This window comes from Mustelus asterias, chromosome X (genome assembly GCF_964213995.1).
Source record: "Mustelus asterias chromosome X, sMusAst1.hap1.1, whole genome shotgun sequence".
Taxonomy (NCBI): domain Eukaryota; kingdom Metazoa; phylum Chordata; class Chondrichthyes; order Carcharhiniformes; family Triakidae; genus Mustelus; species Mustelus asterias.
The window spans coordinates 3,820,351-3,845,391 of NC_135834.1; the positions used below are offsets into that span (position 1 = coordinate 3,820,351).

A 25,041-nucleotide genomic window follows, 5' to 3' on the forward strand; every position below is an offset into this window, starting at 1 on the left:
GGACAATTAAGTATGGCCAATCCACCTAACCTACACATCTTTGAACACTAAGGAACAATTTAGCATGGCCAATCCACCTAACCCGCACATCTTTGGACACCAAGGGGCAATTTAGCATGGCCAATCCACCTAACCTACACATCTTTGAACACTAAGGGACAATTTAGCATGGCCAATCCACCTAACCCGCACATCTTTGGACACCAAGGGGCAATTTAGCATGGCCAATCCACCTAACCTACACATCTTTGGACACTAAGGGACAATTTAGCATGGCCAATCCACCTAACCTACACATCTTTGGACACTAAGGGACAATTTAGCATGGCCAATCCACCTAACCTACATATCTTTGGACACTAAGGGACAATTTAGCATGGCCAATCCACCTAACCTGCACATGTTTGGACACTAAGAGACAATTTAGCATGGCCAATCCACCTAACCTGCACATGTTTGGACACTAAGAGACAATTTAGCATGGCCAATCCACCGAACCTGCATATCTTTGGACTGTGGGAGGAAACCGGAGCACCCGGAGGAAACCCACGCAGACACGGGGAGAACGTGCAGACTCCACACAGACAGTGACCCAAGGCTAGAATTGAACCCGGGTCCCTGGCGCTGTGAGGCAGCAGTGCTAACCACTGTGCCGCCGCTCCCAATATTCACATCCAGTATTTATTGAGCCTTCATAAGAGTGAGTGCAGGAAGTGGGAATGGTGAAATCAGACGGGTAGAATGTGACAATCAGCAATGCAGGGAATGCAAAGCCATTGTACTTTACCTTCCAACAGACAGCAGGTTAATGGCGATCGCTGATCCAATCACTTCCTGCATGTCCGAGCCAATGATGGCCAGTTCCACCATCAGCCACAGTGCAATCCGGGGGCCCTGAAACATCGACAACACACAAAGTCATGAGCTAACAGAGAATTGAATGATATCATTTGGCCTGGTTAACAACAAGACCATAAGATATAGGAGCAGAATTAGGCCATTCAGCCCATCGAGTCAGCTCTGCCATGGCTGATAAGTTTCTCAACTCCATTCTCCCGCCTTTTCCCTATAACCTTTGACCCCCCTTACCAATCAAGAACCGATCTATCTCTGTCTTAAAGACACTCAGTGACCCGGCCTCCTCTGTGGTAATGAATTCCACAGATTCACCACCCTCTGGCTGAAGAAATTCCTCCTCATCTCTGTTCTAAAGGATCGTCCCTTTACTCTGAGGCTGTGCCCTCGGATCCTCGTCTCTCTGACTAATGGAAACATCTTCCCCACGCCCACTCTATCCAGGCCTTTCAGGCGACGGACCAAGTACTGGAAAATGAAATTCGAGTAGATAGGTGCTGGATGGCTGGTGCAGATACGATGGGCCAAAGGGCCTCGTTCTGTGCTGCTAAACTCTATGGGCTCTTTTTCAGCTATGTTTGCACACCCGGTACGTACCTTGGGATACTGCCTGCGACAGACCTCAGCAAGTTGCATGCCGGTTACGACCCCCAATCTAGCCGACAGCCTCTGTAAAACTAGGCCCAGAATGGTGGCCAATAGCAACACCCAGAGTATCTGGAAAACAACAGTGATTGAAAGCAAGACAAATTTATTCAAATACTGTCACAAAACCTCGAAAAACACAGCTGTGCCTGATGCGCGATATAACTCACGAGGCGAGAGGTACTCGGGGAAATAAAGGCTTTTATTGACTACAACAATAGAGCTACCATATATAATACACGATCCCAGACTAAAGGGTCCCAGACAGAGCAGTGACCTTTATACCTCTCCCAGGAGGCGGAGCCCGACTGGGATGTACCATAATAACTATAATACAGGTAGAACAGCCCAACCCTAACCCCAACAGTAACATGTAGAACAGCCCAACCCTAACCCCAACAGCAACATATATACAGACTCATAGTACTGGCCAGACCCTGGCTCAGCACTACCTGGTGGGAACCAACGATGGTTCACCACATTCACCCCTCCTTTGAAGACAAAGGCCGGCGGGGTACAAAAAAAACACAGAACAATTGGTCATCAGTCTATAAGTTCAGACGGTCAGGGGGACCGCACCGTCGTTGTGACCTCCTCAACACCGGCGATGACACCGGTGTAGGCACTCGCGGTGGCGTTCTCCCCAAGGCGGTGTCCAATGGCTCCTCCAATGTCTCACGGGCCGGTTGACCCCGAGGTGGTGACAATCCGCTGAACTCGGACACGCCTTGAAGTGGCGACCATCTCCTGGACTCAGGCAAGCTGTACACGGGAGTAAAAGGGATAAGTGATGGTCCCGATGCTGCCCGCGCCGTGTCAGGAGGGGAAACAATAGTTGGGGGGTCTCTAACAGGAGGTATGGGAGCGACAGGGGTTTCCAAGCCCCCTGCTGGCGCCAGGTCTCGAATCGAGACCGTGTCCTCTCGCCCTTCAGGGTATGCCACGTAGGCATACTGAGGGTTGGCGTGGAGGAGATGGACCTGTTCAACCAAAGGGTCGGACTTGCGGGTCCTAACATGTCGCCGCAGGAGGACAGGTCCTGAGTACGTCAACCAAGATGGTAATGAGGTCCCAGAGGAAGACTTCCGAGGGAATGGAAACAGTCTCTCATGGGGAGTAGCATTGGTTGCCGTACACAGGAGTGAGCGGATGGAATGGAGCGCATCAGGGAGCACCTCTTGCCAACGGGAGACTGGAAGGCCTTTTGACTTCAACGCCAGTAAGACAGCCTTCCAGACTGTAGCATTCTCACGTTCCACCTGTCCCTTACCCCTAGGGTTGTAGCTCGTGGTTCTACTAGAGGCAATCCCGTATGAGAGCAGGTATTGCCTCAAGTCATCGCTCATGAACGACGAGCCCCTATCGCTGTGGATGTAACAGGGGTAACCGAACAGGGTGAAAAGATCACGAAATGCCTTGATAACCGTGGCAGCGGTCGTATCAGAACAGGGAATGACAAAAGGGAATCGTGAGTACTCATCAACCACATTGAGGAAGTACACATTCCGATCTGTCGAGGGAAGGGGGCCCTTAAAATCCACACTCAGTCTTTCGAAGGGACGAGTGGCCTTAACGAGTTGTGCCCTGTCAGGTCGGTAAAAGTGCGGTTTGCATTCCGCGCATACCCGGCAGCTTCTAGTTATGGACCTGACATCCTCCACCGAGTAGGGTAGATTCCGGGATTTTATGAAGTGGTAGAGCCGAGTGACCCTGGATGGCAGAGGTCATTGTGGAGAGCCTGCAATCGATTCTCCTGCGTACTGGCGCATGTTCCACGCGACAGGACATCCGAGGGCTCGTTGAGTTTCCCTGGACGATACATGATGTCGTAATTATAGGTGGAGAGTTCGATTCTCCACCTCAAGATCTTATCGTTCTTGATCTTACCCCGTAACGTGTTATTGAACATGAACGCCACGGACCGCTGGTCCATGAGCAGGGTGAACCGTTTTCCCGCCAAGTAATGGCGCCAATGCCGGACGGCCTCCACAATGGCCTGGGCCTCCTTTTCCACCGCTGAATGTCGAATTTCGGGGCCTTGGAGGGTGCGGGAAAAAAAGGCGACGGGCCTGCCCGCCTGGTTAAGTGTGGCGGCCAGGGCAAAATCAGATGCATCGCTCTCCACCTGGAAGGGGATGGACTCATCGATAGCGTGCATCGTGGCTTTCGCGATGTCGGCTTTTAGTTTTTCAAAGGCCAAACGAGCCTCTGGTGCTAGGGGAAAAGAGGTAGACTTGATGAGCGGACGGGCTTTGTCCGCGTAATTGGGAACCCACTGTGCATAGTAAGAGAAGAAGCCTAAGCATCTTCTCAGTGCTTTTACGCTTGTGGGCAGGGGAAGTTCCAGTAGGGGACGCATACGGTCTGGATCAGGGCCAATGACCCCGTTTTCCACCACGTATCCGAGGATAGCTAGGCGGCACGTGCGAAATACACACTTCTCCCTGTTGTAGGTCAGATTCAGGCGAGATGCAGTGCGTAGGAATCTAAAAAGAAGGTTGGTATCGTGGTCCTGCTGGTCATGGCCGCAGATGGTGACGTGATCCAGGTACGGGAAGGTAGCCCGCAGTCCGTTCTGGTCCACCATTCGGTCCATAGCACGCTGGAAGACCGAGACCCCATTGGTGACACCAAAAGGAACCCTTAGAAAATGGTACAAGCAACCATCCGCCTCAAAAGCCGTGTATTGTCGGTCCTCTGGGCGAATGGGGAGCTGGTGGTAAGCAGACTTTAGGTCGATGGTGGAGAACACCCGGTACTGCGCAATCTGGTTGACCATGTCAGAAATGCGCGGGAGAGGATACGCATCCAGCTGCGTGTATCTGTTAATGGTCTGACTATAGTCAATGACCATCCGGGGTTTGTTCCCACTCTTGACCACCACGACCTGCGCTCTCCAAGGACTAGCCCTAGGTTGTATGATCCTTTCCTTGAGGAGCCGCTGAACCTCAGATCGAATGGAGATCCGATCCTCAGCGCTGTAACGCCTACTCTTAGTCGCGATGGGCTTGCAGCCTGGCACGAGTATTCTGGAATAAGGAGGGTGTGGTAATCTTAAGCATCGAGAGGCTACAGGTGGAGCGCGTTGGGCAATTTGGAGGCTGCTGTTCTCCCACTGAAAGCGGAGGGAGTGGCCCACCGTACTGTAGGGTTACACTCTTCAAGTGGACCATGAAATTTAGTCCGAGGAGTATTGGCGCGCAAAGGTGCGGTAACACCAGGAGCTTGAAGCTCTCGTAAACCGTGCCCTGCACCGTTAGATTTACCACGCAACTCCCTAGCACGGTGACAGACCGGGACCTTGACGCCATCGAAATTGTCTGCTTGACAGGTTGGATCTGGAGGCCACACCGCTTCACGGCGTCTGGGTGAATAAAGCTCTCCGTGCTCCTGCTGTCAAACAGACAATAAATCGTGCGTTTGTTTACCTGTATGTCCATCATGGACTTGTCGAGTCTGTGAGGCTTTGCCTGGTCCAGGATGATCGACGCCACCGTTGGTTCGTGAGCGCCACTGCAGGCAGCTGAGATGGATGATGGCGACCCCTGCTGGTCATTCGTGGTTGGTGCCGACCAAAATGGCTGCTCCCATAGGTCGCACGTGGGCGATGGCGCCAAAATCAGCGACCCCTGGTGGTCGCGTGTCTCTTGCGACTCCGTCGTCTGGAATGGCGACGTCCTGGCCTTGCACGTGGAAGAAGCCCTTGACGATGCCGACGACGAGGAACCCGGCTCCGGGGAGTCACACGCCGCACTGCTGTTCCTGGATGGAAGTTTGGATCGACATACCTTCGAATAATGCCCCTTCTTGCCGCAGGCGGAGTACAACACCGCTTTAGCGGGACATCGCTGCCGAGTGTGCTTCACTCCCCCACAGAAGTAACACCGCGGGCCGCCTGGAGCTGCTGCCGTCGTCAGGCCCGAGGGTGGGAACGCAATCGCGCCGCTTTTCGGACCCGCTGGATGAAGTGGGATCTGCGACTGCTCCTGCCACGCTGTCTCCACGTGGTCTTCGGGATACATCGCTAGGCTTTTGGAGGCCGTTTCTAGCGTATCCGCTAGCTCTATAGACTTAGTGAGATCGAGATTACCTTGCTCCAACAGTCGGAGTCGGATATAAGACGATCCGATTCCCGCTACAAACGCATCTCGAGCGAGGTCGTTCATGTTCTGGTCTGCCGACACTGCTTTGCAGTTACAGCCCCTGGCTAGCTGTAGGAGCTCGCACGCATACTGTTCCGTCGTTTCGCCGGGCTGCCGTCGTCGAGTGGCTAAGAGATATCGAGCATGCATCTCGTTTGGCGGTTTAATGTAGCGCTTCTTAAGAAGCTCGAGGGCCCCTTTGTAGTCGGTGGCCGCACGGATCGCTAAATATACAGCGTCGCTTACCCTCGCGTGGAGGACCCGGAGTCTGTCGGCGTCAGTGGTGACCGCTGCGGAGGCTTCGAGGTAATCCTGAAAACATTTCAACCAGTGGTCGAAGGTGTTCGAGGCGCCCGCCGCACGTGGGTCCAGCGTAAGATGTTCGGGTTTAAGCATTTGCTCCATGCTCTCTGTATCGTTTTCTTTTTTTTTCAACGACGAGAGTTCAATTAGTAGTCAATAAAATTGATGCGCGATATAACTCACGAGGCGAGAGATGCTCGAGGAAATAAAGGCTTTTATTGACTACAACAATAGAGCTACCATATATAATACACGATCCCAGACTGAGGGGTCCCAGACAGAGCAGTGACCTTTATACCTCTCCCAGGAGGCGGAGCCCGACTGGGATGTACCATAAGAACTATATTACAGGTAGAACAGCCCAACCCTAACCCCAACAGTAACATGTAGAACAGCCCAACCCTAACCCCAACAGTAACATGTAGAACAGCCCAACCCTAACCCCAACAGTAACATGTAGAACAGCCCAACCCTAACCCCAACAGTAACATGTATACAGACTCATAGTACTGGCCAGACCCTGGCTCAGTACTACCTGGTGGGAACCAACGATGGTTCACCACAGTGCCGAAACATATTTGCGGTCACACTACCACTTTGTCATTCTTACAGTCAGGGTGATCTGTATAAATGAACTGAGGGGCCATTTAATGGTCGCATGTGCTCAATACTGGAACTGTGTTCACCATGGACATGTTTCGGGATATGTGACCTTCCCCGGCAATGAGTAACTCATCTCACAGTGGCACAGTGGTTAGCACTGCTGCCTCACAGCGCCAGGGACCTGGGTTCAATTCCCGGCTTGGGTCACTGTCTATGTGGAGTCTGCACATTCTCCCCGTGTCTTGCGAATACTCCAGCCTTATCCTTTGCACTGATGTGCTGGGCTCCTCCATCATTGAGGATGGGGATATTTGTGGAGCCTCCTCCTCCAGTGAGTTGTTTAATTGTCCACCACCATTCACAACTGGATGTGGCAGGACTGCAGAGCTTAGATCTGATCCATTGGTTGTGGGATCACTTCGATCTGTCTCTGCACAGTTTTGGGTCTCCTTATTTGGGGGAAAGATGCAGTGGCATTGGAGGCAGTTCAGAGGAGGTTCACTTGATTGATTCCAGAGATGAGGGGTTTGCCGTATGAAGAGAGATTGAACAGTTTAGGCCGACACTCTCTGGAATTTAGAAGAATGAGAGGAGATCAAATTGAGGTTTACAAGATGATAAAAGGTGTGGATAAAGTAGATGCGGAGCGGATGCTTCCTCTTGTGGGGCATTCTAGGACGAGAGGTCTTAGGATCAGGGGCAGTAAATTTAAAACAGAGTTGAGGAGAAACTACTTCTCCCAAAGGGTTGTGAATCTGTGGAATTCGCTGCCCCAAAGTGCGGTGGATGCTGGGACAGTGAGTACATTTAAGGAGGAGTTAGACAGATTTTTAATTGGGTATGGGTTGAAGGGTTATAGGGAGAAGGCAGGAAAATGGGGATGAGGAGCATATCAGCCATGGCGGAGTGGACTCGATGGGCCGAATGGCCTAATTCTGCTCCTATATCTTATGAACTCTTCCATGCTTGTGCTGTTTGGCACACAGGTAGTCCTGGGTTGTAGCTTCACCAGGTTGACACGTCATTTTGAGGTATGCCTGGTGCTGCTCCTGGCGTGCCCTCCTGCACTCTCCACTGAACCAGGGTTGGTCCCCTAGCCTGGTGGTAATGGACAAGAGTCAGGGGCACACTTTTCATTGATTCCTATCCATGGACAGACAGATTTTCTGACAGGACGTCCTCACATTAAGGAATCAGTTTTGCTCTCAGGAAACAAATTTCCCCATTCTCCGAGGCAGACTATGTAAATAAGGTGGCTCCAATACAACGAGGTTGTATCTCCAGGACATTCTTAACTCCTGCATGCTGAGCCCAGGGCACTGGGAAGAAGATAAACAGAATGCCTGCAGTGCAGAAGAGGCCATTCAGCCCATCGGGATTGGACCGACTCTCTGACAGAGTATCTTCCGCAAGCACTCCCCATAACCCCCGACGTTTCCCATGGCCAATCCACCTAACCTACACATCTTTGGACACTAAGGGACAATTTAGCATGGCCAATCCACCTAACCAGCACATCTTTGGACAGTAAGGGGCAATTTAGCATGGCCAATCCACCTAACCTGCACATCTTTGGACACTAAGGGGCAATTTAGCATGGCCAATCCACCTAACCTGCACATCTTTGGACACTAAGGGGCAATTGAGCATGGCCAATCCACCTAACCAGCACATCTTTGGACACTAAGGGGCAATTTAGCATGGCCAATCCACCTAACCTGCACATCTTTGGACACTAAGGGGCAATTTAGCATGGCCAATCCACCTAACCTGCACATCTTTGGACACTAAGGGGCAATTTAGCACGGCCAATCCACCTAACCTGCACATCTTTGGACACTAAGGGACAATTTAGCATGGCCAATCCACCTAACCTATACATCTTTGGACACTAAGGGGCAATTTAGCATGGCCAATCCACCTAACCTGCACATCTTTGGACACTAAGGGACAATTTAGCATGGCCAATCCACCTAACCTGCACATCTTTGGACACTAAGGGACAATTTAGCATGGCCAATCCCCCTAACCCGCACATCTTTGGACACTAAGGGGCAATTTAGCACGGCCAATCCCCCTAACCCGCACATCTTTGGACACTAAGGGGCAATTTAGCACGGCCAATCCCCCTAACCCGCACATCTTTGGACACTAAGGGACAATTTAGCATGGCCAATCCACCTAACCCTGCACATCTTTGGACACTAAGGGGCAATTTAGCATGGCCAATCCACCTAACCTGCACATCTTTGGACACTAAGGGGCAATTTAGCATGACCAATCCACCTGACCCGCACATCTTTGGATACTAAGGGGCAATTTACCATGGCCAATCCACCTAACCTACATATCTTTGGACACTAAGGGGCAATTTACCATGGCCAATCCACCTAACCTACACATCTTTGGACACTAAGGGACAATTTAGCATGGCCAATCCACCTAACCTGCACATCTTTGGATAATAAGGGGCAGTTTAGCACGGCCAATCCCCCTAACCCGCACATCTTTGGACACTAAGGGGCAATTTACCATGGCCAATCCATCCAACCTGCACATCTTTGGACACTAAGGGGTAATTAAGCATGGCCAATCCACCCAACCTGCACATCTTTGGACACTAAGGGGTAATTTACCATGGCCAATCCATCCAACCTGCACATCTTTGGACACTAAGGGGTAATTTACCATGGCCAATCCATCCAACCTGCACATCTTTGGACACTAAGGGGTAATTTAGCATGGCCAATCCACCCAACCTGCACACTGTCTGAACATCTGGAGGAAATACACGCAAACACAAAGGAGAAAATGTAAACTCCACACAGACAGTGACCCAAGGCCGCGATTGAACCCGGGAGCTGAAGATCCGACCATTTATTGTGCACAGAATGTTACACAAGCGAGAGCCACTTACATACTGGGGAGTGAAGAATGTACCTTAAATCCTGCCACAGCTCCCGACTGAAGGTCAGATTCAATGTTCCCTGGGTCCAGGTAGGCAATACTCATCAGAAAGCCAGGTCCTGCAAAGGCCCAGAGCTTCCGGAAGCTAAATCGAGTCTATGGACAAAAAAGAAAGAGCAGTCACTTAAGACATAAGAGACCTCGGTATCTGACACTGTCCCCATCAAACACTCCCAGGACAGGTACAGGACGGGGTTAGATACAGAGTAAAGCTCCCTCTACACTGTCCCCATCAAACACTCCCAGGACAGGTACAGCACGGGGTGAGATACAGAGTAAAGCTCCCTCTACACTGTCCCCATCAAACACTCCCAGGACAGGTACAGCACGGGGTTAGATACAGAGTAAAGCTCCCTCTACACTGTCCCCATCAAACACTCCCAGGACAGGTACAGCACGGGGTTAGATACAGAGTAAAGCTCCCTCTGCACTGTTCCCATCAAACACTCCCAGGACAGGTACAGCACGGGGTTAGATACAGAGTAAAGCTCCCTCTACACTGTCCCCATCAAACACTCCCAGGACAGGTACAGCACGGGGTGAGATACAGAGTAAAGCTCCCTCTACACCTCTACACTGTCCCCATCAAACACTCCCAGGACAGGTACAGCATGGGGTTAGATACAGAGTAAAGCTCCCTCTACACTGTCCCCATCAAACACTCCCAGGACAGGTACAGCACGGTGTTAGATACAGAGTAAAGCTCCCTCTACACTGTCCCCATCAAACACTCCCAGGACAGGTACAGCACGGCGTTAGATACAGAGTAAAGCTCCCTCTACACTGTCCCCCATCAAACACTCCCAGGACAGGTACAGCACGGGGTTAGATACAGAGTAAAGCTCCCTCTACACTGTCCCCATCAAACCCTCCCAGGACAGGTACAGCATGGGGTTAGATACAGAGTAAAGCTCCCTCTACACTGTCCCCCATCAAACACTCCCAGGACAGGTACAGCACGGGGTTAGATACAGAGTAAAGCTCCCTCCACACTGTCCCCCATCAAACACTCCCAGGACAGGTACAGCACGGGGTTAGATACAGAGTAAAGCTCCCTCTACACTGTCCCCATCAAACACTCCCAGGACAGGAACAGCACGGGGTTAGATACAGAGTAAAGCTCCCTCTACACTGTCCCCATCAAACACTCCCAGGACAGGTACAGCACGGGGTTAGATACAGAGTAAAGCTCCCTCTACACTGTCCCCCCCATCAAACACTCCCAGGACAGGTACAGCACGGGGTTAGATACAGAGTAAAGCTCCCTCTACACTGACCCCCCATCAAACACTCCCAGGACAGGTACAGCACGGGGTTAGATACAGAGTAAAGCTCCCTCTACACTGACCCCATCAAACACTCCCAGGACAGCTACAGCACGGGGTTAGATACAGAGTAAAGCTCCTTCTACACTGACCCCATCAAACACTCCCAGGACAGGTACAGCACGGGGTTAGATACAGAGTAAAGCTCCCACTACACTGTCCCCATCAAACACTCCCAGGACAGGTACACACGGGGTTAGATACAGAGTAAAGCTCCCTCTACACTGTCCCCATCAAACACTCCCAGGACAGGTAGAGCACGGGGTTAGATACAGAGTAAAGCTCCCTCTACACTGTCCCCAATCAAACACTTCCAGGACAGGTACAGCACGGGGTTAGATACAGAGTAAAGCTCCCTCTACACTGTCTCCATCAAACACTCCCAGGACAGGTACAGCATGGGGTTAGATACAGAGTAAAGCTCCCTCTACACTGACACCATCAAACACTCCCAGGACAGGTACAGCATGGGGTTAGATACAGAGTAAAGCTCCCTCTACACTGTCCCCCATCAAACACTCCCAGGACAGGTACAGCATGGGGTTAGATACAGAGTAAAGCTCCCTCTACACTGTCCCCATCAAACACTCCCAGGACAGGTACAGCATGGGGTTAGATGCAGAGTAAAGCTTCCTCTACACTGTCCCCATCAAACACTCCCAGGACAGGCACAGCACGGGGTTAGATACAGAGTAAAGCGCCCTCGACACTGTCCCCATCAAACACTCCCAGGACAGGTACAGCACGGGGTTAGATACAGAGTAAAGCTCCCGCGACACTGTCCCCATCAAACACTCCCAGGACAGGTACAGCACGGGGTTAGATACAGAGTAAAGCTCCCTCTACACTGTCCCCATCAAACACTCCCAGGACAGGTACAGCACGGGGTTAGATACAGAGTAAAGCTCCCTCTACACTGTCCCCATCAAACACTCACAGGACAGGTACAGCATGGGGTTAGATACAGAGTAAAGCTCCCTCTACACTGTCCCCATCAAACACTCCCAGGACAGGTACAGCACGGGGTTAGATACAGAGTAAAGCTCCCTCTACACTGTCACTATCAAACACTCGCAGGACAAGTACAGCATGGGGTTAGATACAGAGTAAAGCTCCCTGTACACTGTCACCCATCAAACACTCCCAGGACAGGTACAGCATGGGGTTAGATACAGAGTAAAGCTCCCTGTACACTGTCACCCATCAAACACTCCCAGGACAGGTACAGCATGGGGTTAGATACAGAGTAAAGCTCCCTCTACACTGTCCCCATCAAACACTCCCAGGACAGGTACAGCACGGGGTTAGATACAGAGTAAAGCTCCCTCTACACTGTCCCCCATCAAACACTCCCAGGACAGGTACAGCACGGGGTTAGATACAGAGTAAAGCTCCCTCTACACTGTCCCACATCAAACACTCCCAGGACAGGTACAGCATGGGGTTAGATACAGAGTAAAGCTCCCTCTACACTGTCCCCATCAAACACTCCCAGGACAGGTACAGCACGGGGTCAGATACAGAGTAAAGCTCCCTCTACACTGTCCCCATCAAACACTCCCAGGACAGGTACAGCTCGGGGTTAGATACAGAGTAAAGCTCCCTCTACACTGTCCCCATCAAACACTCCCAGGACAGGTACAGCATGGGGTTAGATACAGAGTAAAGCTCCCTCTACACTGTCCCCATCAAACACTCCCAGGACAGGTACAGCACGGGGTTAGATACAGAGTAAAGCTCCCTCTACACTGTCCCCATCAAACACTGCCCGGACAGGTACAGCACGGGGTTAGATACAGAGTAAAGCTCCCTCTACACTGTCATCATCAAACACTCCCAGGACAGGTACAGCACGGGGTTAGATACAGAGTAAAGCTCCCTCTACACTGTCCCCATCAAACACTCCCAGGACAGGTACAGCACGGGGTCAGATACAGAGCAAAGCTCCCTCTACACTGTCCCCATCAAACATTCCCAGGACAGGTACAGCACGGGGTGAGATACAGAGTAAAGCTCCCTCTACACTGTCCCCATCAAACACTCCCAGGACAGGTACAGCACGGGGTGAGATACAGAGTAAAGCTCCCTCTGCACTGTCCCCATCAAACACTCCCAGGACAGGTACAGCACGGGGTTAGACACAGAGTAAAGCTCCCTCTACACTGTCCCCCCATCAAACACTCCCAGAACAGGTACAGCACGGGGTTAGATACAGAGTGAAGCTCCCTCTACACTGTCCCCCCATCAAACACTCCCAGGACAGGTACAGCACGGGGTTAGATACAGAGTAAAGCTCCCTCTACACTGTCCCCATCAAACACTCCCAGGACAGGTACAGCATGGGGTGAGATACAGAGTAAAGCTCCCTCTACACTGTCCCCATCAAACACTCCCAGGACAGGTACAGCACGGGGTTAGATACAGAGTAAAGCTCCCTCTACACTGTCCCCATCAAACACTCCCAGGACAGGTACAGCATGGGGTTAGATACAGAGTAAAGCTCCCTCTACACTGTCCCCCATCAAACACTCCCAGGACAGGTACAGCATGGGGTTAGATACAGAGTAAAGCTCCCTCTACGCTGTCCCCATCAAACATTCCCAGGACAGGTACAGCACGGGGTTAGATACAGAGTAAAGCTCCCTCTACACTGTCCCCCATCAAACACTCCCAGGACAGGTACAGCATGGGGTTAGAGACAGAGTAAAGCTCCCTCTACACTGTCCCCATCAAACACTCCCAGGACAGGTACAGCACGGGGTTAGATACAGAGTAAAGCTCCCTGTACACTGTCCCCATCAAACACTCCCAGGACAGATACAGCACGGGGTTAGATACAGAGTAAAGCTCCGTCTACACTGTCCCCCATCAAACACTCCCAGGACAGGTACAGCATGGGGTTAGAGACAGAGTAAAGCTCCCTCTACACTGTCCCCATCAAACACTCCCAGGACAGGTACAGCACGGGGTTCGATACAGAGTAAAGCTCCCTCTACACTGTCCCCATCAAACACTCCCAGGACAGGTACAGCATGGGGTTAGATACAGAGTAAAGCTCCCTCTGCACAGTCCCCACCAAACACTCCCGGGACAGATACAGCACGGGGTGAGATACAGAGTAAAGCTCCCTCTACACTGTCCCCCATCAAACACTCCCAGGACAGGGACAGCACGGGGTTAGATACAGAGTAAAGCTCCCTCTACACTGTCACCATCAAACACTCCCAGGACAGGTACAGCACGGGGTTAGATACAGAGTAAAGCTCCCTCTACACTGTCCCCCATCAAACACTCCCAGGACAGGGACAGCACGGGGTTAGATACAGAGTAAAGCTCCCTCTACACTGTCCCCCATCAAACACTCCCAGGACAGGTACAGCACGGGGTTAGACACAGAGTAAAGCTCCCTCTACACTGTCCCCATCAAACACTCCCAGGACAGGGACAGCACGGGGTTAGATACAGAGTAAAGTTCCCTCGACACTGTCCCCCATCAAACACTCCCAGGACAGGGACAGCACGGGGTTAGATACAGAGTAAAGCTCCCTCTACACTGTCCCCATCAAACACTCCCAGGACAGGGACAGCACGGGGTTAGATACAGAGTAAAGCTCCCTCTACACTGTCCCCATCAAACACTCCCAGGACAGGGACAGCACGGGGTTAGATACAGAGTAAAGCTCCCTCTACACTGTCCCCATCAAACACTCCCAGGACAGGGACAGCACGGGGTTAGATACAGAGTAAAGCTCCCTCGACACTCTCTCAGGAAACATTTTTTGGAATTCTTCGCTGTTGTACGAGGATGCCGAATGTTTATTGGCCAACTCTGCAACTGCATGCGATGCATTGGGAATGGAATAATTTATTGCCGGTGTGTTGTGTTGCTCCCACAGCCTGTCCGGTGCTGGGCTCAGACTGTTGGAGTCAGGATGCTGTCTCCACAGTGATGCCCGTCCCGCAGTGTTCACAGCTGGTTCACAGGGTGGGCTGCTTATTTTTTAAGAGGTGGAACTCCCAGGTCACACAGCCTTTCATTTTGTGCCCGTTTTGAACCGAAGGCCGTGCAGATGCCATGAATGTCATGCCAGTGCCATTTGTGTATCAGTGGGTGAGTGGGCGGGGCGAGGGCGGGCGGAGGAACGGCGGGGGCGAGGGGGGGGGGGTTGTTCCCTGCGCTGTGCTGTGAAAGAGACGGGAAGTGTGTGCTGTTTTCTCAATGAGGCGTTGGTGTTCCATTTTCCGATGGGGAAGACAGTGCCGGAAGAGATTGATTCGCCGGGCTGTGCGTGGGACTGCGGCTAACGCGCGTTTGGCCTGAATCGCCGTGCCGTGAAGATGTGATGTGTGGCAGTGAGCGGGGTTCGGTGACGGGGCAGGACCCTGTACAGAGTGACAGGGTTTAATTGAGAGTGATTGCTGTGACAGGAGGGTGTTCTCCCCTCTGCTCCCGCGCTGCCTGCACTCACCGATCTGCTGTGTGGAATGGGAATCTTTTCCTCCTGATTGCTGTCAAAGGATAATCCCAACGGCTGGAAGGATCCGGCTGAATTGATTTGGCTGGAGCCTGTGTCAATCATTTTGGACGCCTTGTCTGGAAAGAGTTTCGAATGTGTCAGATCACAAAGAGGCAGAATAAGATCTTCACACTCCCCCTGTGACACCATCCGCCCTCCCCCGAGATCCCGCACCCAGGGCTTCCTCCCCCGTGACACACAGAGGCCAAAGAAATCAAGTGGAGGGAGGTTCAGAGGTACATCAACACTCACACCCAGCGACACACGCAGACCCTCACTCTCTCGCACACCCTCACCCTCTCTCGCACGTGCACAGCCTCACTCTCTCTCTCACGTGCACACCCTCACTCTCTCTCGCACGTGCACACCCTCACTCTCTCTCACGCGTGCACACCATCACTCTCTCTCGCACGTGCACACCCTCACTCTCTCTCACACGTGCACACCCTCACTCTCTCTCACACGTGCACACCCTCACTCTCTCTCACGCGTGCACACTCTCACTCTCTCTCGCACGTGCACACCCTCACTCTCTCTCACGCGTGCACACCCTCACTCTCTCTCACGCGCGCACACCCTCACTCTCTCTCACGCGTGCACACCCTCACTCTCTCTCGCGCGTGCACTCCCTCACTCTCTCGCACGTGCACACCCTCACTCTCTCTCACGCGTGCACACCCTCACTCTCTCTCACGCGTGCACACCCTCACTCTCTCTCACGCGCGCACACCCTCACTCTCTCTCGCGCGTGCACTCCCTCACTCTCTCGCACGTGCACACCCTCACTCTCTCTCACGCGTGCACACCCTCACTCTCTCTCACGCGCGCACACCCTCACTCTCTCTCGCACGTGCACACCCTCACTCTCTCTCACGCGTGCACACCCTCACTCTCTCTCACGCGTGCACACCCTCACTCTCTCTCACGCGTGCACACCCTCACTCTCTCTCACGCGCGCACACCCTCACTCTCTCTCGCACGTGCACACCCTCACTCTCTCTCACGCGTGCACACCCTCACTCTCTCTCACGCGTGCACACTCTCACTCTCTCTCGCACGTGCACACCCTCACTCTCTCTCACGCGTGCACACCCTCACTCTCTCTCACACGTGCACACCCTCACCCTCTCGCACACGTGCACACCCTCACTCTCTCTCACGCGCGCACACCCTCACTCTCTCTCACGCGCGCACACCCTCACCCTCTCGCACACGAGCACACCCTCACTCTCTCTCACGCGTGCACACTCTCACTCTCTCTCGCACGTGCACACCCTCACTCTCTCTCACGCGTGCACACCCTCACTCTCTCTCGCACGTGCACACCCTCACTCTCTCTCGCACGTGCACACCCTCACTCTCTCTCACACGTGCACACCCTCACTCTCTCTCACGCGCGCACACCCTCACTCTCTCTCATGCGCGCACACCCTCACTCTCTCTCACGCGCGCAGACCGTCACTCTCTCTCACGCGCACACCCTCACTCTCTCTCGCGCGTGCACACCCTCACCCTCTCTCGCACGTGCACACCCTCACTCTCTCTTGCACGTGCACACCCTCACTCTCTCTCGCACGTGCACACCCTCACTCTCTCTCGCACGTGCACACCCTCACCCTCTCGCACACGTGCACACCCTCACTCTCTCTCACGCGTGCACACCCTCACTCTCTCTCGCACGCGCACACCCTCACTCTCTCTCGCGCGCGCACACCCTCACCCTCTCGAACACGTGCACACCCTCACCCTCTCGCACACGAGCACACCCTCACCCTCTCGCACACGAGCACACCCTCACTCTCTCTCACACGTGCACACCCTCACTCTCTCTCACGCGTGCACACCCTCACTCTCTCTCACGCGTGCACACCCTCACTCTCTCTCACACGTGCACACCCTCACTCTCTCTCACGCGTGCACACCCTCACTCTCTCTCGCACGCGCACACCCTCACTCTCTCTCACGCGTGCACACCCTCACTCTCTCTCACGCGTGCACACCCTCACTCTCTCTCGCACGCGCACACCCTCACTCTCTCTCGCGCGTGCACACCCTCACTCTCTCTCACACGTGCACACCCTCACTCTCTCTCACGCGCGCACACCCTCACTCTCTCTCATGCGCGCACACCCTCACTCTCTCTCACGCGCGCACACCCTCACTCTCTCTCACGCGCGCACACCCTCACCCTCTCGCACACGTGCACACCTTCACTCTCTCTCACACGTGCACACCCTCACTCTCTCATGCGCGTGCACTCCCTCACTCTCTCTCGCACGTGCACACCCTCACTCTCTCTCGCACGTGCACACCCTCACTCTCTCTCACACGTGCACACCCTCACTCTCTCTCGCGCGTGCACACCCTCACTCTCTCTCACACGTGCACACCCTCACTCTCTCTCACGCGCGCACACCCTCACTCTCTCTCATGCGCGCACACCCTCACTCTCTCTCACGCGCGCACACCCTCACTCTCTCTCACGCGCGCACACCCTCACCCTCTCGCACACGAGCACACCCTCACTCTCTCTCACGCGTGCACACTCTCACTCTCTCTCGCACGTGCACACCCTCACTCTCTCTCACGCGCGCACACCCTCACTCTCTCTCACGCGCGCACACCCTCACCCTCTCGCACACGTGCACACCTTCACTCTCTCTCACACGTGCACACCCTCACTCTCTCATGCGCGTGCACTCCCTCACTCTCTCTCGCACGTGCACACCCTCACTCTCTCTCGCACGTGCACACCCTCACTCTCTCTCACACGTGCACACCCTCACTCTCTCTCGCGCGTGCACACCCTCACTCTCTCTCACACGTGCACACCCTCACTCTCTCTCACGCGCGCACACCCTCACTCTCTCTCATGCGCGCACACCCTCACTCTCTCTCACGCGCGCACACCCTCACTCTCTCTCACGCGCGCACACCCTCACCCTCTCGCACACGTGCACACCTTCACTCTCTCTCACACGTGCACACCCTCACTCTCTCATGCGCGTGCACTCCCTCACTCTCTCTCACACGTGCACACCCTCACTCTCTCTCATGCGCGCACACCCTCACTCTCTCTCACGCGCGCAGTCCCTCACTCTCTCTCATGCGCACACCCTCACTCTCTCTCGCGCGTGCACACCCTCACCCTCTCTCGCACGTGCACACCCTCACTCTCTCTTGCACGTGCACACCCTCACTCTCTCTCGCACGTGCACACCCTCACTCTCTCTCGCATGTGCACACCCTCACCCTCTCGCACACGTGCACACCCTCACTCTCTCTCACGCGTGCACACCCTCACTCTCTCTCGCGCGCGCACACCCTCACCCTCTCGAACACGTGCACACCCTCACCCTCTCGCACACGAGCACACCCTCACCCTCTCGCACACGAGCACACCCTCACTCTCTCTCGCACGCGCACACCCTCACTCTCTCACACGTGCACACCCTCACCCTCTCGCACACGAGCACACCCTCACTCTCTCTCGCACGCGCACACCCTCACTCTCTCTCACACGTGCACTCCCTCACTCTCTCGCACGCGTGCACACCCTCACTCTCTCTCACGCGTGCACACCCTCACTCTCTCTCACACGTGCACACCCTCACTCTCTCTCACGCGTGCACACCCTCACTCTCTCTCGCACGCGCACACCCTCACTCTCTCTCACGCGTGCACACCCTCACTCTCTCTCGCACGCGCACACCCTCACTCTCTCTCGCGCGTGCACACCCTCACTCTCTCTCACACGTGCACACCCTCACTCTCTCTCACGCGCGCACACCCTCACTCTCTCTCATGCGCGCACACCCTCACTCTCTCTCACGCGCGCACACCCTCACTCTCTCTCACGCGCGCACACCCTCACCCTCTCGCACACGTGCACACCTTCACTCTCTCTCACACGTGCACACCCTCACTCTCTCATGCGCGTGCACTCCCTCACTCTCTCTCTCGCGTGCACACCCTCACTCTCTCTCGCACGTGCACTCCCTCACTCTCTCTCTCGCACACGTGCACACCCTCACTCTCTCTCACACGTGCACTCCCTCACTCTCTCTCACGCGCACACCCTCACTCTCTCTCGCGCGTGCACACCCTCACCCTCTCTCGCACGTGCACACCCTCACTCTCTCTTGCACGTGCACACCCTCACTCTCTCTCGCACGTGCACACCCTCACTCTCTCTCGCACGTGCACACCCTCACCCTCTCGCACACGTGCACACCCTCACTCTCTCTCACGCGTGCACACCCTCACTCTCTCTCACACGTGCACACCCTCACTCTCTCTCGCGCGCGCACACCCTCACCCTCTCGAACACGTGCACACCCTCACCCTCTCGCACACGAGCACACCCTCACCCTCTCGCACACGAGCACACCCTCACTCTCTCTCGCACGCGCACACCCTCACTCTCTCTCACACGTGCACACCCTCACCCTCTCGCACACGAGCACACCCTCACTCTCTCTCGCACGCGCACACCCTCACTCTCTCTCACACGTGCACACCCTCACTCTCTCTCACGCGTGCACACCCTCACTCTCTCTCACGCGTGCACACCCTCACTCTCTCTCACACGTGCACACCCTCACTCTCTCTCACGCGTGCACACCCTCACTCTCTCTCGCACGCGCACACCCTCACTCTCTCTCACGCGTGCACACCCTCACTCTCTCTCACGCGTGCACACCCTCACTCTCTCTCGCATGCGCACACCCTCACTCTCTCTCACACGTGCACACCCTCACTCTCTCTCACGCGTGCACACCCTCACTCTCTCTCATGCGCGCACACCCTCACTCTCTCTCATGCGCGCACACCCTCACTCTCTCTCACGCGTGCACACCCTCACTCTCTCTCACGCGCGCACACCCTCACTCTCTCTCACGCGCGCACACCCTCACCCTCTCGCACACGTGCACACCTTCACTCTCTCTCACACGTGCACACCCTCACTCTCTCATGCGCGTGCACTCCCTCACTCTCTCTCGCACGTGCACACCCTCACTCTCTCTCGCACGTGCACACCCTCACTCTCTCTCACACGTGCACACCCTCACTCTCTCTCGCGCGTGCACACCCTCACTCTCTCTCACACGTGCACACCCTCACTCTCTCTCATGCGCGCACACCCTCACTCTCTCTCACGCGCGCAGTCCCTCACTCTCTCTCACGCGCACACCCTCACTCTCTCTCGCGCGTGCACACCCTCACCCTCTCTCGCACGTGCACACCCTCACTCTCCCTTGCACGTGCACACCCTCACTCTCTCTCGCACGTGCACACCCTCACTCTCTCTCGCACGTGCACACCCTCACCCTCTCGCACACGTGCACACCCTCACTCTCTCTCACGCGTGCACACCCTCACTCTCTCTCGCGCGCGCACACCCTCACCCTCTCGAACACGTGCACACCCTCACCCTCTCGCACACGAGCACACCCTCACCCTCTCGCACACGAGCACACCCTCACTCTCTCTCGCACGCGCACACCCTCACTCTCTCTCACACGTGCACACCCTCACCCTCTCGCACACGAGCACACCCTCACTCTCTCTCGCACGCGCACACCCTCACTCTCTCTCACACGTGCACACCCTCACTCTCTCTCACGCGTGCACACCCTCACTCTCTCTCACGCGTGCACACCCTCACTCTCTCTCACACGTGCACACCCTCACTCTCTCTCACGCGTGCACACCCTCACTCTCTCTCGCACGCGCACACCCTCACTCTCTCTCACGCGTGCACACCCTCACTCTCTCTCACGCGTGCACACCCTCACTCTCTCTCGCACGCGCACACCCTCACTCTCTCTCGCGCGTGCACACCCTCACTCTCTCTCACACGTGCACACCCTCACTCTCTCTCACGCGCGCACACCCTCACTCTCTCTCATGCGCGCACACCCTCACTCTCTCTCACGCGCGCACACCCTCACTCTCTCTCACGCGCGCACACCCTCACCCTCTCGCACACGTGCACACCTTCACTCTCTCTCACACGTGCACACCCTCACTCTCTCATGCGCGTGCACTCCCTCACTCTCTCTCTCGCACGTGCACTCCCTCACTCTCTCTCTCGCACACGTGACCACCCTCACTCTCTCTCACACGTGCACTCCCTCACTCTCTCTCACACGTGCACTCCCTCACTCTCTCGCACACGTGCACACCCTCACTCTCTCTCTCACGTGCACTCCCTCACTCTCTCGCGTGCACACCCTCACTCTCTCTCACACGTGCACACCCTCACTCTCTCTCACGCGTGCACACCCTCACTCTCTCTCACGCGTGCACACCCTCACTCTCTCTCGTGCGCGCACTCCCTCACTCTCTCTCACACGTGCACACCCTCACTCTCTCTCGTGCGCGCACTCCCTCACTCTCTCTCACACGTGCACACCCTCACTCTCTCTCGTGCGCGCACTCCCTCACTCTCTCTCTCGCGTGCACTCCCTCACTCTCTCTCACGTGCACACCCTCACTCTCTCTCACACGTGCACTCCCTCACTCTCTCTCGCACGTGCACACCCTCACCCTCTCGCACACGTGCACACCCTCACTCTCTCTCACACGTGCACACCCTCACTCTCTCTCACGTGCACTCCCTCACTCTCTTTCACGCGTGCACACCCTCACTCTCTCTCACGCGTGCACACCCTCACTCTCTCTCACGCGTGCACACCCTCACTCTCTCTTGCACGCGCACAGCCTCACTCTCTCTCACGCGTGCACACCCTCACTCTCTCTTGCACGCGCACACCCTCACTCTCTCTCACGCGTGCACACCCTCACTCTCTCTCGCACGCGCACACCCTCACTCTCTCTCGTGCGTGCACACCCTCACTCTCTCTCGTGCGTGCACACCCTCACTCTCTCTCGTGCGCACTCCCTCACTCTCTCTCACATGAGCACACCCTCACCCTCTCGCACACGTGCACACCCTCACCCTCTCTCACACGTGCACACCCTCACTCTCTCTCACGTGCACACCCTCACCCTCTCGCACACGTGCACACCCTCACTCTCTCGCACACGTGCACACCCTCACCCTCTCTCACACGTGCACACCCTCACTCTCTCTCACACGTGCACACCCTCACTCTCTCTCACGCGTGCACACCCTCACTCTCTCTCTCGCGTGCACGCCCTCACTCTCTCGCGTGCGCGCACACCCTCACTCTCTCTCACGCGTGCACGCCCTCACTCTCTCTCACACGCGCACACCCTCACTCTCTCTCACGCGTGCACACCCTCACTCTCTCTCACACGTGCACTCCCTCACTCTCTCTCGCGCGTGCACACCCTCACTCTCTCTCACACGTGCACACCCTCACTCTCTCTCACACGTGCACACCCTCACTCTCTCTCACACGTGCACACCCTCACTCTCTCTCGCGCGTGCACACCCTCACTCTCTCTCGTGCGCACTCCCTCACTCTCTCTCACATGAGCACACCCTCACCCTCTCTCACACGTGCACACCCTCACTCTCTCGCACACGTGCACACCCTCACTCTCTCTCACACGTGCACACCCTCACTCTCTCTCGCGCGTGCACACCCTCACCCTCTCTCACACGTGCACACCCTCACTCTCTCGCACACGTGCACACCCTCACTCTCTCTCACACGTGCACACCCTCACTCTCTCGCACACGTGCACTCCCTCACTCTCTCTCACACGTGCACACCCTCACTCTCTCTCTCGCGCGTGCACTCCCTCACTCTCTCACGCACGTGCACACCCTCACTCTCTCTCTCGCGTGCACACCCTCACTCTCTCACGCACGTGCACACCCTCACTCTCTCTCGCGTGCACACCCTCACTCTCTCTCACACGTGCACACCCTCACTCTCTCTCGCGTGCACTCCCTCACTCTCTCTCACACGTGCACACCCTCACTCTCTCTCACATGTGCACACCCTCACTCTCTCTCGTGCGCACACACCCTCACTCTCTCTCACACGTGCACACCCTCACTCTCTCTCACGCGTGCACACCCTCACTCTCTCTCGCGTGCACGCCCTCACTCTCTCTCACACGTGCACACCCTCACTCTCTCTCGTGCGTGCACTCCCTCACTCTCTCGCGTGCGCGCACACCCTCACTCTCTCTCGTGCACGCACACCCTCACTCTCTCTCGTGCGTGCACACCCTCACTCTCTCTCACACGTGCACACCCTCACTCTCTCTCGTGCGCACACACCCTCACTCTCTCTCACACGTGCACACCCTCACTCTCTCTCGCGTGCACACCCTCACTCTCTCTCACACGTGCACACCCTCACTCTCTCTCGCGCGTGCACTCCCTCACTCTCTCGCGTGCGCGCACACCCTCACTCTCTCTCGTGCACGCACACCCTCACTCTCTCTCGTGCGCGCACACCCTCACCCTCTCGCACACGTGCACACCCTCACCCTCTCGCACACGTGCACACCCTCACTCTCTCTCACACGTGCACTCCCTCACTCTCTCTCTCGCGTGCACTCCCTCACTCTCTCGCGTGCACGCACACCCTCACCCTCTCTCGCGTGCACTCCCTCACTCTCTCTCACACGTGCACACCCTCACTCTCTCTCGTGCACGCACACCCTCACTCTCTCTCATGCGCGTGCACTCCCTCACTCTCTCTCTCGCGTGCACTCCCTCACTCTCTCGCGTGCACGCACACCCTCACTCTCTCTCGTGCACGCACACCCTCACTCTCTCTCGTGCGCGCACACCCTCACTCTCTCTCGTGCGTGCACACCCTCACTCTCTCTCGTGCGCGCACACCCTCACTCTCTCTCGTGCGCGCACACCCTCACTCTCTCATGCGCGTGCACACCCTCACTCTCTCTCGCACGCGTGCACACCCTCACTCTCTCTCGCACGCGTGCACTCCCTCACTCTCTCTCACACGTGCACACCCTCACTCTCTCTCGTGCACGCACACCCTCACTCTCTCTCATGCGCGTGGACTCCCTCACTCTCTCTCTCGCGTGCACTCCCTCACTCTCTCGCGTGCACGCACACCCTCACTCTCTCTCGTGCGCGCACACCCTCACTCTCTCTCGTGCGCGCACACCCTCACTCTCTCTCGCACGTGCACACCCTCACTCTCTCTCGTCCACGCACACCCTCACTCTCTCTCATGCGCGTGCACTCCCTCACTCTCTCTCTCGCGTGCACTCCCTCACTCTCTCGCGTGCACGCACACCCTCACTCTCTCTCGTGCACGCACACCCTCACTCTCTCTCACACGTGCACACCCTCACTCTCTCTCGCGCGTGCACACCCTCACTCTCTCTCTCACGTGCACACCCTCACTCTCTCTCGCGCGTGCACACCCTCACTCTCTCGCACACGTGCACTCCCTCACACTCTCTCACACGTGCACACCCTCACTCTCTCTCGCGCGTGCACTCCCTCACTCTCTCTCACACGTGCACACCCTCACTCTCTCGCACGCGTGCACACCCTCACTCTCTCTCGCGCGTGCACACCCTCACTCTCTCTCGCGCGTGCACACCCTCACTCTCTCTCGCACTTGCACACCCTCACTCTCTCTCGCGCGTGCACTCCCTCACTCTCTCTCGCGCGTGCACTCCCTCACTCTCTCTCGCACACGTGCACACCCTCACTCTCTCTCGCGCGTGCACACCCTCACTCTCTCGCACACGTGC

At 55.7% G+C, this 25,041-nt stretch overlaps 1 protein-coding gene across 2 annotated transcripts in view; it reads right to left on the reverse strand.

Moving 5' to 3' along the window:
• LOC144481887 (natural resistance-associated macrophage protein 2-like) overlaps nt 1–25,041 on the reverse strand; it is a 127,360-nt gene that overhangs the window by 42,213 nt on the left and 60,106 nt on the right. For both annotated transcript variants that reach the window (XM_078201045.1, XM_078201044.1), the window contains exons 4-7: nt 15,310–15,434; nt 9,489–9,611; nt 1,453–1,572; nt 788–894 (exon numbers count right to left, since the gene is read on the reverse strand). In XM_078201045.1, the coding sequence (XP_078057171.1) occupies nt 788–894; nt 1,453–1,572; nt 9,489–9,611; nt 15,310–15,434 (475 nt within the window). The remainder of the gene's footprint in view (nt 1–787; nt 895–1,452; nt 1,573–9,488; nt 9,612–15,309; nt 15,435–25,041) is intronic.